This window comes from Stigmatopora argus, chromosome 8 (assembly GCF_051989625.1).
Source record: "Stigmatopora argus isolate UIUO_Sarg chromosome 8, RoL_Sarg_1.0, whole genome shotgun sequence".
Classification (NCBI taxonomy): Eukaryota; Metazoa; Chordata; class Actinopteri; order Syngnathiformes; family Syngnathidae; genus Stigmatopora; species Stigmatopora argus.
Genome location: NC_135394.1, coordinates 7,385,745 through 7,403,387, shown reverse-complemented (window position 1 = coordinate 7,403,387; position 17,643 = coordinate 7,385,745). Strand labels below are relative to the sequence as shown.

The 17,643-nt window shown below is 39.4% G+C and overlaps 1 protein-coding gene and 1 long non-coding RNA gene across 9 annotated transcripts in view; one reads left to right on the top strand and one right to left on the bottom strand.

Moving 5' to 3' along the window:
• Positions 1-2,100: 2,100 nt before the first annotated feature.
• Positions 2,101-3,384, top strand: LOC144078508 (uncharacterized). Of its 4 annotated transcripts, XR_013301233.1 has the most exons (5): positions 2,101-2,204; positions 2,756-2,842; positions 2,940-3,031; positions 3,115-3,211; positions 3,258-3,384. It is a non-coding gene; the product is annotated as an uncharacterized LOC144078508 (long non-coding RNA). The 4 variants fall into 4 exon arrangements; XR_013301231.1 differs by having other exon boundaries at positions 2,940-3,211; positions 3,258-3,382; XR_013301232.1 differs by lacking the exon at positions 3,258-3,384 and having other exon boundaries at positions 2,102-2,204; positions 3,115-3,255.
• A 455-nt stretch (positions 3,385-3,839) lies between these two features.
• LOC144078697 (arf-GAP with coiled-coil, ANK repeat and PH domain-containing protein 2-like) overlaps positions 3,840-17,643 on the bottom strand; it is a 35,804-nt gene continuing 22,000 nt past the window's right edge. Inside the window, exons 20-30 of one of the 5 annotated variants that reach the window (XR_013301287.1) lie at positions 17,293-17,394; positions 16,397-16,489; positions 15,741-15,973; positions 15,557-15,666; positions 15,367-15,477; positions 14,192-14,253; positions 10,876-11,064; positions 5,034-5,208; positions 4,765-4,842; positions 4,289-4,354; positions 3,840-3,860 (exon numbers count right to left, since the gene is read on the bottom strand). Coding sequence is in view for 1 of the 5 variants with exons in the window: in XM_077606973.1 (XP_077463099.1) it covers positions 10,961-11,064; positions 14,192-14,253; positions 15,367-15,477; positions 15,557-15,666; positions 15,741-15,973; positions 16,397-16,489; positions 17,293-17,394 (815 nt within the window). In the remaining 4 variants the exon portion in view is untranslated. Of the gene's footprint in view, positions 3,861-4,091; positions 4,216-4,288; positions 4,355-4,764; positions 4,843-5,033; positions 5,209-10,189; positions 11,065-14,191; positions 14,254-15,366; positions 15,478-15,556; positions 15,667-15,740; positions 15,974-16,396; positions 16,490-17,292; positions 17,395-17,643 lie in introns of those variants that run through there. The other 4 variants (XR_013301286.1, XR_013301288.1, XR_013301289.1 and 1 more) reach the window with 4 other exon arrangements.

Sequence of the window (17,643 nt, the reverse complement as noted above, 5' to 3'; positions counted from 1 at the left end):
CTTACACATTCTCTCTCACTCACTCTCAATCAAACTGTCTCACTTCAGCGTGAGAAGGAGACAGAGACATGCTCACTCACACTCTTTCTCTATCACACACTTTCACACACTTAAGTGAGAAAATCAGTGAGTGAGAGTCTCTCACACTCTGTCACACTCACCTAAATGTGAGACTGAGTTGAGTGAGTGAGAATGAGACACACAATCTCGCACATTGTCACTCACGCTCTCACTCACAATCGCACTAAAGTGTGAGAGAACGTGAGTGTGACGGAAAGAGTGGGTGTGAGACGGAAAGAGTGGGTGTGAGACAGTCTCTCACACTCAGCCTCTCACTCTCACAACCACACTCTCCCTTACACACATTCTCACACTCACTCTCAATCAATCTCTCAGTCTCACTTCAGTGTGAGTGTGAAGGAGAGAGAGACACGCTCGCTCACACACTTTCTCTATCACACACTTTCACACACTTAAGTGAGTGAGAAAATCAGTGAGTGAGAGTGAGACAGTCTCTCACGCTCACATTTAAGTGAGTGTGATAGTGAGTGAGAAAGTGTGAGACAATCTCTCACACATTCTGTCACTCACACGCTCTCACTCACAATCACACACTCACTAAAGTGTGAGTGAGAACGTGAGTGTGAGACAGTCTCTCACACTCAGCCTGTCGCTCAACTCACTCTCACAACCACACTCTCCCTTATACATTCTCTCTCACACTCACTCTCAATCAATCTCTCAGTCTCACTTCAGTGTGAGTGAGAAGGAGAGAGACACACGCTCACTCACACTCCCTATCACACTTTCACACACTTAAGTGAGAGTGAGAAAATCAGTGAGTGAGACAGTCTCATGCTCACACTCACTCGACTCACTCTGATTTAAGTGAGTGTGATAGAGTGAGTGAGAAAGAGTGAGACACAATCTCACACTGTCACTCACACGCTCTCACTCACACTAAAGTGTGAGAATGCGAGTGTGAGACGGAAAGAGTGAGTAGGTGAGACAGTCTCTCACACTCAATCAATCTCTCAGTCTCACTTCAGTATGAGTGTGAAGGAGAGAGAGAGACGCTCACTCACACTTTCCCTATCACACACTTAAGTGAGAGTGAGAAAATCAGTGAGTGAGACAGTCTCTCATGCTCACACTCACTCTCTCACATTTAAGTGTGTGATAGTGAGTGAGAAAGAGTGAGAGACACACAATCTCACACATTGTCACTCACACGCTCTCACTCACAATCACACACTCACACTAAAGTGTGAGAGAACGTGAGTGTGAGACGGAAAAAGTGAGTGGGTGTGAGACAGTCTCTCACACTCAGCCTCACTCAACTAACTCTCGTTTCATGAAATGTTTTGTAAAAGGATAGTTCATTAAATTTCAATATTTTCCTAGTGTTCTTGTGCTTCTTTACACCAAAACAAAGGAAAGACATGATATTTTGGTTATTTATAGCAGAGCATGGTATAATTTTAATGGTCCGGCGCGCTTGACATCTCCCTAGGCCGTATGTGGCCCACGATGCGAAATGAGTTTGACACCCCTGGTATATAGTAAGGCTTTTTTTCTTTAAAAAACGACATAGTATAGTAAGGCTTTTTTTCTTTAAAAAACGACATAGTATAGTAAGGCTTTTTTTCTTAAAAAACGACATAGTATAGTAAGGCTTTTTTTCCTAAAAAACGACATACTATAGTAAGGCTTTTTTCCTAAAAAATGACATAGTATAGTAAGGTTTTTTTCCTAAAAAACGACATAGTGTAAATAGTAAGGCTTTTTTTCTTTAAAAAAACGACATAGTATAGTAAGGCTTTTTTTCTTAAAATACGACATAGTATATAGTAAGGCTTTTTAATTTGTAAAAAATGACCATGTATAGTAAGGCTTTTTTCTTTAAAAAATGACCATGTATAGTAAGGCTTTTTATTTTTTTAAAATGACCATGCAAAGTAAGGCTTTTTATATATAAAAAAAAAACCGAACACACGCTTTTACAGCATCAAGACTACAAAAATGGCGACTATAGTACGTCATCTTCCAAACATGGTCATTGAGTCGGGAGGACAAATCACCTCCTATGGGCGTGGTTACGCCCATTGGTGACGCAAGCGCTTAAATTATGCACCTGCGCAGCATCTCGCCCTTGGGGGCAGCCATTTCCATGCCGTCGGTCGAACGACTAGCACCCAAACGAGGTAAGCCCTAGACTAGAGCAATTTACTGGCCTATGTGCATTTTTAACACCCTACCGGGAGATTTTTTTAGGAATCAATTGAGCCAAAACGCCAACAAATCTGTTAGTTTATTGCCAGGTCGAACACACCGTCGACATTTGAAGTATGGGCTCCATGGCATGTCACTAGCCTCACGACATTTGACTTCAAAAGTATTTTGTCTGTATTCTCTCCATTATTGAGTCGTGGGGGAAGACTTCATTTTATCAAACAAAGCCGAGATATCAACGGTCAGTTTGCCAGGTGAAGGTGTGTTGAATGTAATGATAGTTTTCACTGTTATTGCTAAACGCCCTTTTCCAATTTGTAATTCTTTTTTAAACAAAAATCATTGATACCAAAATGGTTAAGCCGACTTTCTCCTAATTTTTGACATCAGTCTGTATATTGAATCGCTTTGTCTGGAAAGGAAATTAGCACCGAGCACTCACTAACTTATTTTCATTCTTTATCTTGATCATTTACTTTAAGATTTCTCTTTCCTGTAATAATTGTTTGCACTTCCCAAATAGCTTGGTTAAATCAAGATGAAGCTGTTCCCGTGTGTCCAGAACCATGCACACCCTTGAGGGGAGAGGAGACTGGGCCAAGGTATCAAGGTAATACTAATGACCAAAAAAACCCACCTAAACACATCTGTTGAATCTCCAGTCTCTGTATATGATAACTTTTGCTCTATTTTTTTGCATGCACCAGGTCCATGGTGATGTCCAGACCCTGGAGGACCAGGTGATCTTCCCAGGTTGCCCACTTGAAGATGATGCATCGTCTCTGAACTCTGCTCTGAGGTTAATACCGTATTTTCACGCCTATTTGGCGCATCGTTTCTTACGCCGCAGTGTCAGTAACGAGTGCTATTTCTGTATTTTAGACACACAAAGCACGCACTATTTCGTCAGACGCATATGGATTAAGATCGAAATGCGATAGCGCTGGCTACCGGAAGCATCTTATTTCCGGGTTATATTGTAATGTATCCAAGTCAAAACATTCCAATCTCACATTATTTTATAGGTGATGTCCCGATCCCCAAGGTGAGGAGGATTTCTTTTTTTTTTCAATCAGAAATTTCAATAAAAGAGATTTGAGTGTCATTTGTCTTTGTTAAAACACTTGGAGAAAAAAGACCCAAGACCCTTAATGGTCTTTTTTTTCCTTTTTATTCTAAATGTTGCTTTTATCTACAGGTGGAGAACACCAATCAATGTGATTCTAAGTATGCAAATGTATTTCTTTGAATAAAAATTCTAAAATGTCATGTTGCTTGCATTCCTTTGCTAGTTCTATGAAGAAAAATACATGAGTATAATTCAAAGGTTTTATTTTCCCACAAAATGTGGTAGTTGAGAGGTCTTCCAGTATTTATAGATGAGGTGGTGTTTCCATTGATGAATCTCTCGATGGAATTCTGGGGAGGAAAAAGAGGGTCAAAGCACAATAGTCCAACATTAAAAAAAAATAGACTGGGGGTCAGTTAGGTCAAAAGGTTTTACCAACATCAGAAGGACCCATCTCTCTTTTCAGATGTGGTGGGAGATATACTGGATAGGGGCTCTCAAGATGTTGGTGTCAAAGGCTGTTCCAAAGTCACCTTTCTTAAGTGCTGATTGGGTGGACCTTGAAGAGAAGCAAAATAGAGTATTTTTAGTACACATGACATGAAAATCAAATAACCTGAAAAACAGGTCTTACGTCATACACGACTTCTTTGGTCTTGTAGATTTATTTGGACAGCTTCTACCATCTCCGTGGCTTTAAACCTCTGCAAAACACCACAGCATGATTATGTCATTGCTTATTTAACCATTTTGATGCACATTTGACTGTAGGTTTTACCAACATCAGAAGGACCCATCTCTCTTTTCAGATGTGGTGGGAGATATGGAAAACATACTGGATAGGGGGTGTCAAAGGCTGTGCCACACTCCAAAGTCACCTTTCTTAAGCATTGATTTGGTAAACTTGGGTGGACCTTGAAGAGAAGCAAAATAGAGTATTTTTAGTACACATGACATGAAAATAATAAATCGAAAAACAGGTCTTACGTCATACACGACTTCTTTGGTCTTGTAGATTTGGACAGCTTCCACCATCTCCGTGGCTTTAAACCTCTGCAAAACACCACAGCATGATTATGTCATTGCTTATTTAACCATTTTGATGCACAAATGACTCCCATTCAATCAAAAAAATAAAATACGTCTCACAAAGCTCTTAGACGGAGGAAAAATGGTTGTTTAAACGAGTCAAAAATGAGCCCTGCGCTACGGTTGAATGAATGTCTCGCTTAGGTTTTGTCAAAACCACATTTAAAAATCAACGCCAACCCAGTTAAAGTGTTTTCATTCAAAATTGGAGTGTATCATGATGCTAAACAAGCTAATTTAGGAAGGCCGTGAACACTGGTCGCTGATATCTAAACATTACTGTGACAACAAAATTTCCCGAATACCGGATGAATAAAGTTATCCAATCCAATTACACGGGTAGAGGAATTAGAAGCTATTAAAAAAAGACTCACTTTGCCGACAAACTGCTCCTTTTTGGCCGTTATGGCCACATTCTTGATGTTTCCCAGCAGTCTGTCCTCGTTGAGGGACTGAAAGACACAATGGAAGGGTTTCTTTTTAAACATTAAGAGCAATAGGTGATGCAATGTAGCCAACTTGCTAGCAAACATTTGTGTTTGCATCCACGTCGGGGCTACATCACGCCAATGAAGCACGTTCCCGTCAAAAAGCACTCTTGAAATGAGAACTGGGGCTACGAAATCCCCAAAAGACAAAGTACCGAACGCGCTGCATTGTCCTAGAAGAAGTTTGTCGGGTCTTTCTTCGGGAAATCGTCAATTCTGAGCAGCTCAGCAGTCCAACGCGCCCAGCCTCCGGCTCATCCGCCATTTTGAAAAATGGCGGCGTGGCGGCGGGTCTTTTGAACTCTGACCACAGCTACGCCTCGGCCACGCCTATTACACATAGACACAAAAAAAAGAGATCGTTTTCATCATAGAGTGCATTAGTCAGGGGGCTGGGGCTGCAAATACTTTTAGGTTGGGCATTAATACTTCAAAACAAATACATCGTTTTCATAATAACGTACTGTAAATACTTTTTGGTTGGCCTTTAATACTTTAAGATACAATATTGCACATTATGAACATTGCGGTGACATGCACTTCAGTGTTTGTTTTTGACTTCTGAGGTTACATACTTGGATATGCTTTTTCAATTGGGATTCATTTGGCTAAAGCAGGGGTGTCAAACATACGGCCCGCGGCCCGGAACCGGCCCCCAAGGAGGTTCGATCAGGCCCGCAGGATAATTTGAAAGTGGAAAAAATGCATAAAAGACATGGAATTAATATTTTTAATTCGCTGCAATTCATGGATTATCCGATAAGGGGCGCACTCTTTCCATCAGAGTAGAAGACAAGCCGCATCACTGAGACAGACTGAAAACAGCAGCAACTCCATAAATTTTCAGTATGTGTATGTATGTTTCATGTATGAAGTTTACAGATTTACAGGACAGGCGAACACTTTCTTCATCACACATTTAAAATCACTCTCCTTAGTTTGTAAGGTGCACGCAGGGATTACATTTAGATTTTATATGCGTATGTGTAAGTGGTTTAAAAATTCCTTTCTTTAAAAGTCTCATTTAATCTTAAAGTGCATTACTATATTTTTCAGTACCAATTAAAGTTTTGTGCCTTTGTACAATCAGTGGGATCAGTTGCAATGCATATTTGTGAATGATAAGTCAATTGCACATTTGTCTAAGGAAATATGAGGTGTTTCATGAATTTTTTTGAAAAAGGATAGTTCATTCAATTTCAATATTTTCCTAATGTTCTTGTGCTTCTTTACACCAAAACAAAGGAAAGACATGATATTTGGGTTATTTATAGCAGAGCATGGTATAATTTTAATGGTCCGGCCCACTTGACATCTCCCTAGGCCGTATGTGGCCCACGATGCAAAATGAGTTTGACACCCCTGCCCTAGACTGATTGGAGTCGTAGGGCACACAGAGAGACAGACATAATCAAAGTGCCCCCGAGTGGGAATTGAACCCAGACTGCCTGCACCAAAGTCAGGCAGTAGGAACCACTGCACTATCGGGTGGCTGGAGATATCTATGATTCACCAAGGTGTCCTATTTGAATGTAACAATTATATCACATTGAGGTTATTTTTACTGTACCAATACCGATACTAATAGGAGCACCTTTTTAGGAGAAAAAAGCCTCACTATACATGGTCTTTTTAGGAGAAAAAAGCCTTACTATACATGGTCTTTTTTCTCATAAAAAAGACCATGTATAGTAGAGCTTTTTTTCTCTGAAAAAGACTGAATAGTAAGGCTTTTTTCTCTAAAAAAGACCATGAATAGCAAGGCTTTTTTCTCTAAAAAACCTGTATAGTAGAGCTTTTTTCTCATAAAAAAGACCATGTATAGTAAGGCTTTTTTCTCATAAAAAAGACCATGAATAGTAAGGATTTTTTCCACTGAAAAACACTGTGAATAGTAAGGTTTTTTTCTCTAAAAAAAGACCATGTCTAGTAAGGCTTTTTCTCTCTAAAAAAGACCATGTATAGTAAGGCCTTTTTTCTCATAAAACAGACCATGTATAGTAGTGTTTTTTCTCTCCTAAAAAGACCATGTATAGTATACATGGTCTGTTTTATAAGAAAAAAAGCCTTACTATACATGGTCGTTTTTAGAGAAAAAAAGCCTTACTATACATGGTCTTTTTTATGAGGAAAAAAAAGCCTTACCATACATGGTCTTTTTATGAGAAAAAAAGCCTTACTATACATGGTCTTTTTTGAGAGAAAAAAAGCCTTACTATACATGGTCTTTTTATGAAAAAAAAGCCTTACTATACATGGTCTTTTTTTAGGAGAAAAAAAGCCTTGCTAAACATGGTCTTTTTTATGAGGAAAAAGCCATAATATACATGGTCTTTTTAGGAGAAAAAAGCCTTACTATACATGGTATTTTTTTAACAAATAAATGCCTTATTATACGTGGCCTTTTTAATATACATTGTCATTTTTTAACAAATAAAAGCCTGACTGTTTTATTTAAAAATAATAATAAACCTTTCTATACATTAACTATCTTTTTTTTTTTAAAATGGCATTGTGTATGCTACACATGCTCATATTTTTAACTAAAAAGCCTTACTATATGTGCTCTTTTTTATCAAATAAAAACCTTACTATACATTGTCATTTTTTGAACAAATACAAGCCTGACTATGTTTTATTTGATTTTTTAAAATAAAGCCTTACTATTCAAGGTCTTCCTTTTTTTAGGCCTTACTATACATGGTCTAACTTTTTTTTTTAAAGAATGAATAGCCTTACTTGGCATGTTTTTTTAAAAAAAATCCTTACTATACGTACATGGTCTTTTTTATGAGAAAAAGCCTTACAAAATAAAATAGCCTTACCATACTTGGTATATATATTTTTAGCAAATAAAGCTTACTATACATGGTCTTATTTTTTTGTTTTTTAGAACAAATACTAAAAGGTGACTTTTTTTTTAAGCCTTACTATACATGGTCTACCTTTTTTTGCCAGCGGCTTGAAAGGTTAGCAAGTTGGCCTCACAGCTTTGGGGTCCTGGGTTCAAATCCAGGTCAGTCCACCTGTGTGGAGTTTGCATATTCTCCCCAGGCCTGCGTGGGTTTTCTCTGGGTACTCCTGTTTCCTCCCACATTCCAAAAACAGGCCTGATTGGCTGATTGAGCACTCTATAAATTTTCTACTTTTATATAAACACATTTGCATACACATAAATACACAATATATTCATAATGTACTACAATTTCTTTTAACAAATAAAGCCTCATTATACATGGATATTGTTTAAAAAAATAAAATCCTTACCTTACCATACTTATTCCAAAAGGTTTTGGCGCTGTAAAATTGTCTATTGTTACAACCGCATAAAATTGGCAAAATGATATTCTAATATTTTGTCATGATTAACAAACAAAGTTTGACTACTCTTTGCTACACTATTCATCGCACTTGCGTTCTTCCTTTTTAGTCAATCCAACAGTAGACTCCACCATGTCAACAGACCAAAAACTATGCAGGAATTGATTCTATTTTCATCTCTATTTGCTCTCGACACGCCAAGTTTCCAGCTCAAGTAAGCCGGATGAAAGTGGCTTCATTTGTAATGCCTGGCGAAGGCGACACGCGGGCCCCGCCGTGTTTCCTACGTGATGCAGCGGATTGCTCGCCTCAGACCGAGATGGAAAAAATAAAATAAAATGGGCCAAATTCATAAGCGAGCTGATTTGTAGCTCCATTCCCTGGGGTATGTTTGCCTACTCCTTGCTCACGGGTGTTCTAAAATGCTCCCTGGCGTGAGCCGTCAGAAGATGAACAACTTTGGAAAGAGTTGCGAGGCCTCATAAAGACACGCCTGAATGAATTTGAGTGTGGACGAGCTTCTTCCAATTGGTGACGGATGAACTAAAACGGGGAAGTTCTTCCCAGAAGAAGCCCCAAATAACACTCCGAAGTTGACCATGGAATTTAAAACATTGACTGGCATTAATTTTGAATATATATTTACACACGTGCTCTACAATATAACATGTCCAAACAAAAAAATATTTTAAATTGATGCTTGGAAGCTGCAATTTTACTAAAAGTTTGGACACCCGTGGCCATTTTTCCCCTCTTCTCAAAAATTTCCAAAAACAACAATAAAGCATCTAAATTGCTCCTAGGTATGAGTGTGAGCGCAAATATGGTTACCCGTCTCCTCGTGCCCTGCGATTGGCCAGCAACCAACTCAGGGCATTGGCTAGGATAGGCTCCAGCACCCCCTGCGAACCCTGTGGAAATGAATGAAAATATTCTTAAAACCACACAGTTTACATTGAGTCTTAATTCGACCGTAATCATGTTAACGCCTTTGAATACGTGTGTGATCTTGTTCCTGCAAAAAAAGGTTTCCACGAGGACGGCGCTGAACATCTGCACATTTGTTTTTTTTTCTTCTCAACAATTCAGCCGGGAAAGCCGCTGGAAAAAAAAAATCAGAATGGTTGCAGGTTGAAATGATCCAGAAGGATCGCATAATAATAATAATGTTGGGCAAAGTAGAAGAACAATAAATGAGCACACTTCATTGTTTGGACTAACGGTGTAAAGCGGCTCCAGAAAGTTGGCTGAACACATCTTGCCTTGTTACGCAACGCACAAAAAGTGCAGCACTGACAAGTGGAAGCTTTGAGGTGGAAAAAAAGGAAACAAATTAGATGTCCATAAATTATTTAAAGGTTTTGTGAAGGAAAAAAAATACAACGAAATTAAAAAAAGAGATTTTAATGTATTTATAGATATTTTCGCAATACACTGGGGAGCATTATTAAGTCCGACAGCTGTAATGAACCAATTTGGGCTTGAAATAATTGTCTTTTGAACCGCTTACGTGCACGAGGGTGCTGGAGCCTATCCCCGGTAACAATGGGCAGTAGGTGGGGGACACCATGAACCCGTTGTCAGCCAATCATAGGGCATGGGAAGATGGACAGCCAGCCTACCAGGCATGTTTTTGGGATGTTGGAGGAAACTAGAGCACCCGGAAAAAAATCCATGCTAACTCCACATACAAAGGTGGCATTGAACTCTCCATTTCAAACCTTTAAGGCGGACGTGCTAACCACTCATTCACCAATATTTAGCACAAAAATACCCGGGAATTTTCACAATCTGGCAACGGTTTTCCCTTCTTTTTGCATTGGACTTTCCATCTAATTGTGGCCTAAGTGAAGAATTGGTAGAGAATGGTATAGGATAGCCTTAATAATAATAAATATTAGTAGTAGTAGTATTTTTATACCTTTGTGAACTGTTTTTGTTTTTCACACTATCGATGATGGCCTCAAAGTGAAATAAGGACAAGTCGCAATGGGCTCATCAGTTTGTGTATTGAAGTTCAGCTATAATAATTCAAATATGGTACAGTACATGTAATAAAATAAAAAGGACTACATGATTACACAGGAGAGAGAATATACAAGTCATTCAAGTACCAGTGAACCATTTTAACATTTCTGTACATTTTTTTCTTCTTTTAAATCCCAACTTGCCTTCTCAGTTTTCAAGTGAAAGACGACTAAAGATGACGAGGACACAAACAACCTCGTGGAAATGCATAAAAAATGCAGACATAAGATCAATGATACTTTGGTTTCAATACTATTGTAGTTTTACATGAAGTTTTTTTTTCCTTCTCCTAGCTTCATGTTGCTAACCATTCCATTAAAATCGTACAGCCCTTTTCCACAGTTCACTTAAAAACGTAAAAAGGTCACGCATACAAACACAAAGAAGAAAAATCAAATGTGTGGACAACTCATCGAAATTTGAAAAGAAATTGCGACACTGAAATTACTTACGAGCCGAGAAGATTCGAATTAATATGGATTAACCGGTAAAAAGTTCACATACACATGACCGGATGTGTATTTCTTACATTGAGGTAAAGTCATGTAAGACACATTTGTGCAAATTCAAATTTAAAAAAAATTAAAAATACTTGAAAGCACAATCGAGTGTTTCATCGACGGAGATGACGTGGCTGTGACGGCGTACCTTTCGCTTTCGTTGACGGATCGTCGGCATCCTTCAGCGGACCTTCGGACCTTGGATGTCTGAAATGAAAGACGAGTGGTCGCCGTCAGGGTTTGTGGGGGCCGTATTGCTGGTAGCGGTTCAGCTTGTCGGGGTCGTTGGAGGCCATGTGGGTAAAGTCCTGAAAAATATCCTGGTAGGTTTCATCACCTGCAACAAAGTACGACAAAAATCTATGAATAACTTGAAAAATGAACAGATTCATAATATTTACACCTTAACCCTTTACAGGCCACTCATTGGTTGCCATTGCAGAAATGGATTGTATGTCAATGGCAGTTAAGGAGTTAAAAAATGGGATGGAGAAATGACATACTACATTAACAGTACAACTATATAGATTAAAAAAATAAAATGCATGTGACAAAATAAAATTAAATCTGTCTGAAATTATATTATAACAAATGAAACAAATGAGCTAAACCTTATAAAATAGCATTTTGGGCCTTAAAGACCTCGCTATTTTAAAATCTCAAACACAGAATATATGGTACACGGTCGATTGGTCGCCCGGAAGGTTATTGATAATTACCATTTAAATCGTTGCTCAAATTCCCTAAATACAAACTGCGAATTACTATTTAGTCATACTTAATGCCCTAGTAATTATTAGGCTAAAGAAAAGCTCCAAATTTCCCGGACTTTTATTGTTTTTTGTTGGAGAACTTGTTAAGACCTTGACGGACGTAGCTTCTTAAAGGGACAACGCATGTACATACAAACTCATACACTCACACGTCGGCTCAGTGAAACTGCTCATGGCAATTGTTGGCTTTTATTGATGCGTAGACCGTGTTGTTTTACCTTGTTTTGTCGTCGGTCTTTTGGTCGTCGGTCTTTTGGTCGCCGGTCTTTTGGTCGCCGGTCTTTTGGTCGCCGGTCTTTTGGTCGCCGGTCTTTTGGTCGCCGGCCTTTTGGTCGCCGGCCTTTTGGTCGCCGGCCTTTTGGTCGCCCGTTGTCACGGTCGGGGCGACCAAAAGACCGGCGACCAAAAGACCGGCGACCAAAAGACCGGCGACCAAAAGACGGCGACCAAAAGACCGGCGACCAAAAGATCGGCAACCAAAAGACCGGCGACCAATCGACCGCACACGGAATATATAAACATAAATATGTCGTATAGTACAATCAAGTGTTCAAACTCAAAAGGCCACTAACTTCTTTTTTTTTTGTAAATAGGAAGTGAGACATTTGGGTTGAAGCTCATTCCAGGTTATCTTCGTTCGTTATCTACTACTACGGAATTTACAAATACGTAAATGGCATGTTCCTTTCAAAGCTACCCTCATATTTGAACTAGCAGGTAACATCTCATGATGGATGGAATGCCACAAGAAGTGATCAGTCACTCAACAGAAGAAAGGGGGAAAAAAGGGCCCACAATTAGAGAAGCAGAAGGGAAAAGAAGAAAAGGTCAGCCATACCTGTGAGCGAGCCGGCGCGGCTGGACGTACGCAAGAGAACTCAAGCCCAGCCAGACGACAAGATGAAGTAGAAGAAGCAAGCAGACACCCGCATGACTTATCAACTGTATTGTTTAAAGTGCAGCTTTTTTTTTATAGAGAAAGAAATACAGTTGGGTGGAGAAAGAAGCCAACAGAAGAAAGGCACAAACTCCTGAGGGGGAATGGACACCAAATAACCCAAAGTTCTCCTACTTAAACAATCTCTTTCCTCCCTGCCCGCTTCGGTCTCATCATAGGTCCAAACACTGGTTATTCTAAAAATGACAAATGATTACTTTTCTTTTTAAATATATTTTTTTTAAAAAGCGGCGTGCAAAGTCATTCGACAGTCCAGCACATCCCGAACACGTGGCGTTGTGGTCATTTCTGACAAAGGTCTGTTGGTGTGGCCACCACGTAACTACCGTCATACGCGCGGATCCTTCAATCAAAGTGCATGTGCGCTGTCCAAATATTTGGGGCAGGCAAACCACATAAATAGGTGCTATGTTTTTTACAACGCAGTATCTACACGTTCTTTGCAATCTAGTGCTAAATGCACTGGGGAACAATTTGAAACAAATATTTCTCCTGAGTTTAAGTTTTATGCTTTTGATTGAAACAAAAATTGGCACACTATTGTTGGAAGATCAAATGCTATTAATGAAAACTGCAACTAGTGCAATATTTGCTATATTTTACTTTTTTTTATCTTAGAAAATAGGGATCCTGTAGTTAAAAAAATTGACAGTTTTTGATTCCGCACCCAATGTGTTTTTTTTTTCTCATAATCAGCTGTTGGACTTAATTAATCAAAATATCTGTTCCCCAGTGCATTTACTGTGACAATTTGCATTTAAAATCCAACATTTGCAACATATGTTACAGATACCCTGCATGTTTTTGACAATCATAACTTATTAAAGAAACGGGTCCAAAATAAAGGATTTTCTTTCCCATCCTACTTCGGGAATAAAAAAGCTTTGAATGCACATTATACCACATTGGTTGCCATTGATGTCCAATTCTTTTGGACACTGCAATCGACTATTGCCGTCAATGACAGCCATTGCATTATGCGTGTATACTTCAGAATATTTAGGGAACAAAAAAAAGTGATCAATATGTTGTATAGCAACATCATGGCAGAAAGATGCTTCATATTTGGACATTAAAAAATAATAATAATAAAAAGTTGCATTGGAAATTTTAAAAAAGACAGTTCACTAGTTGCAACAACTGACAGGAATTTGGGTGAATATACGCTTTAAAAAATAATCTACAATTGATCATACTTGTACTACCTTATAAATTAAAGTCATTTTAAGGAATAGTCCTATAGCAACTTTTGCACTCAACGAGGTGAGAATGTCGCATATTGCGGCAGAGCCCATGCCAATTCATACTTTAGTGGAAGTGCATTGAATTTAAAGGGGGGATGCAACCTGTATTTAATATGTAATGTGTGTGACATCAGAGTCTATCTGGGATTTTTTTTTTAAATCGGAATACTGGATCTAAGGTACAGTATTACACTGGAGCATCCCAGGATGATGCTGTTCCCTGACAGACTGTTGGACTGCAATCATTTCCCACGAAACTGGAAGTGTCTTAGCAAGAAAAACACTTCCAATTTGTAAGAAGCTGTTTACTGTTGATCATGTGCCAACTCTAAATAAATGGCCAACAAGCAAACCCAGTATTTTTCCCTCTGAGCCTGTATTTGTCACACCCTGGCACTGTGCATTAGTTGTCATCCAACTGTAGACTGATAAACTCCTGCATACACTTCCTGTATTGCATCTCAGTGGGGCTGTTGGCATTATATTGACCTGACTGACTGTAGGGTCCCTCGGCTTCACGCATCTCCTCGTTCATCTTGGCCAGACGCAGCCTGGAGAGCAGGAAAAGAGGGGGAAAAAAATCAAATTACTAAAGATTCCTATCAGTGATCAATAGCCCGAGAACGGTTTTACACATACACGTGACTGTGCGTTGAAACATGACAACGCTGACATCTTGTGGTTAAAACAACATTTTCATAGATGCAGATGTCAGGAGCAAAATGTAAACTAGGCATGGGAACCATGGTTGAAACTCCCTCCATTTCTATTGTATTTGTCATTAGGGTGGCAATAGAGTTGGCGCTGTTTGATTTCCTTTGTGAAGTTCTATGTCTGTTTCATAGTCAATAGTATTTTCATCATTTGGGCCAATTAAGACTGGACAGCAGGCTGCAGTTGGCTCGCTGTTTGTAGTTTGAACACCCCTGTTGTAGCTTACTGACTGTGCTATTATTAGTTTGTGAACTTTAGACCATGCGTAACAATAAATATAACACAAACCACAGTGTGATATATCAGATTAATTTCCTCAGGGTGCCACCTGTACGCTGGGATAGTTTCCAGCAACCCCTACCCACAACCCTTGTGAGGATACGCTGTACAGAAGATGAATGATTGACTGAATTTCCTTAGGTCTTTCTAATGCTTTAGTTTACTACAATTATATTAATAATATCCCAAATTTAAGGGTCCCCACATAAAAACAAAATCAGGAGGCGCTACTGTGTTGTTGAACTACCTGGCGAATAAATAAATGGTAGACAACACGCATAATCCTCCCCCCAAAAATGCAATTTATAGTCTGGTGCGACATGTTGATTTTCTTTGATAAGATGCATTTAATAAGTAGTCGGAGTCAAAACTCTGGAGTGATGTACTGTTTAATAAATACAGTACTAAACCACAAAGGCTGCCATGCTTGTGATATCAGAGCACCTGTTCTACAGACCTCGAAATATAATTTCCTCCTGTCAGACTTTATTTAGTGACATGGAGCAGCTCCCAGCGTGTCACATCTGATTATAATGATGGCGTATGCAGCAAAAAAACTATGCTGACTCTGTTAAGCAAAATTGATGGGATGTCTACAAAGCCGGAGCTTGGAAATGGTTCATAAACAAAAGAGATAGGGGGTTGGCAGAAGAAAAATAAATGAGACTCACAATGTAACAATGTCTGCATTGGCCGCCTCCACCGCAATGGCCAGCGGTGTTTTCTCTTCTACGTCTGCAGCATTTTGATTGGCTCCTCTTTTCAAGAATAAGCACACTTGCCTGAAAGCGAGACATACACCATTTATGGTGTCATGAGCTTCATTTTAAAAATCAAAGTGTGCTACAAAAAAAAAACGACCCTGTGCGTCCCAGCATGGTGGCGTGGTGGAGAGGTCCTCGACCTTGGGCATCCTGTTGATTCACATTGGCTGCATTTTGAAGTAGAAACTCACAGGTGACCAATGAACCCTGAAACGTGATAAATGTAACGACGGAAATGAGAATATTTGTCATATATCACTGAGCTGGTGAAGCCAGCTCACCCCGCGAACAGCCATAATGAGCGGCGTCCGCTTGTCATCTTCTGTGTTGACCCAGTTCACTGGGGCTCCGTGGGCCAACGCCTCGGCCATGTCGGGCAGACTGCGGGCGCACGAAGCCCAGTAGAGCTGAAGGCCTGAACTGTACTCTTTGGGCTCGCAGAACACCGTCTCCTGACAAGGTGATGGCGGAGGCAGGATGGCTGGCATGGCTGTGGGCTGAGACTCAGCGACATCTGAATAATAAAAACAAAACATTTACATCTTTCAAAGTGAATCCTTAAAATAAACTTAAGCCACGTCCACACACAGTGATATCAAATATATATAAAAAAAGAACAAATAAAAATAAAAATCCAATTATACCGTTGTTAAGATAATTAGGAAAAAATGCCTCTTAACTTTAAAAACACACACACACACACCCCAAACATTCATATATTCATGCATAGATAGATTCAACTTCAGATTTCAAATTATCTGACAGACATGCTTTTCTAAACAGAGATCACAATTATGACAAGTTTCACAAAAGATTTTTTTGCATACCAAACCCATTATTTTATTTTAAAAAAAAACCTAAGGAATGGTAAAATGTGTCTTTGTTTGACTGGATATGGCTTTCGTCTGGGTGTTTTTTTAAATTGTATTTTTTTTACCTGTATCTGCCAAACTACTATTAGAGGGGGTGGTGGTCAGCATTTCCCGACTGCCATCAGCACTTTGCTGGATGCCACTGTCTGCACTTTTGACTGTTGAGAAAGAAAGTAATATTGAGGAACACAGATTTACAACAATCTAATGATTTGTTTGTTACACTCTTTTGGTGACTATTTCAATCATTTACACGAATTGCCTTGCAAACCAATCTTTATGATCAATATTAGTATTAACACAAACATTTAAAATCTAATTTATTGTTTGACCGATTCAGGCGTCAGCCCTTTTGTTGTGTCAGTTCGTGCTCACCATGATTGCTACTCATGAAGCTAAAGTGTATCATTTGGAATGTCTTCTGAAAAAGAATGAATCCAGTGAAGATAATAAATTCCGTTGCCTTTGTCAAAATATTTTCCATTTCCAATCAAAATATCTTGATTTTATAAGACTTTGAATTTCCATTCGTTTCAGAAGATATTCTACAGATTGTGCAAAAAAAAAATACAATAAAAAAGTGCCAATGATGGTGAGCAGGATTTTGTATATAACTAAAACACTGTATTTGTTATTTAAATTATCTTTATTCACTGATGAAGACAGGATGCGTGGGAATGAACAGATTCCCGCTATCGGTCCTTGACATCCCAACAATACAAAGACAGTGCATATTAATCAAGGAACCACAACCACGTGTGAGCATCATTCCTTGCCCCAGGAAAAAGACAAAAAAGGAATCATTCTCTTCACACAAAGAAATCCTCTATTAGTAGGGTCCGAATGAGGGAAGAGAAAGCAAGCGGATGAAGGGTTTATAGAATCACAGCCTCCAAATAGCAAGCGCCAAATGGACAAATGGGATGGAGAAGCGCCCCAAACATTAACCGTGAATACTTACTGCTCCTTAGCTTGGAGGAGTTGTCAAAGTAGGAGAAGAGTGAGTGAAGCTCGTCAGGACAGAAGAGAGAGTCCCGCCGGGCATCCGAGCCACTGGCAACAGCTACTCGAGGGATCGTGGGATTTGAGGGATGGGATCGGGGGCAGGGGGGGAAGGGTATTGATTGAGCGGCAGGGTGGGTGGGTTTGGCAGTTTAAGGTAGGCAGGCGGGTGCAGTAGGTATTAGTCCAGCAGCAAAGTACAGCCAGGGCAAGAGGACAAAGTGTGACAAAAAAGAGAACGAGAGAGAGAGAGCGGAAAGAGAAAGACAGTGAAGGTAGAAATAGTTAAAGTTGCAGCCTGGCTGACACT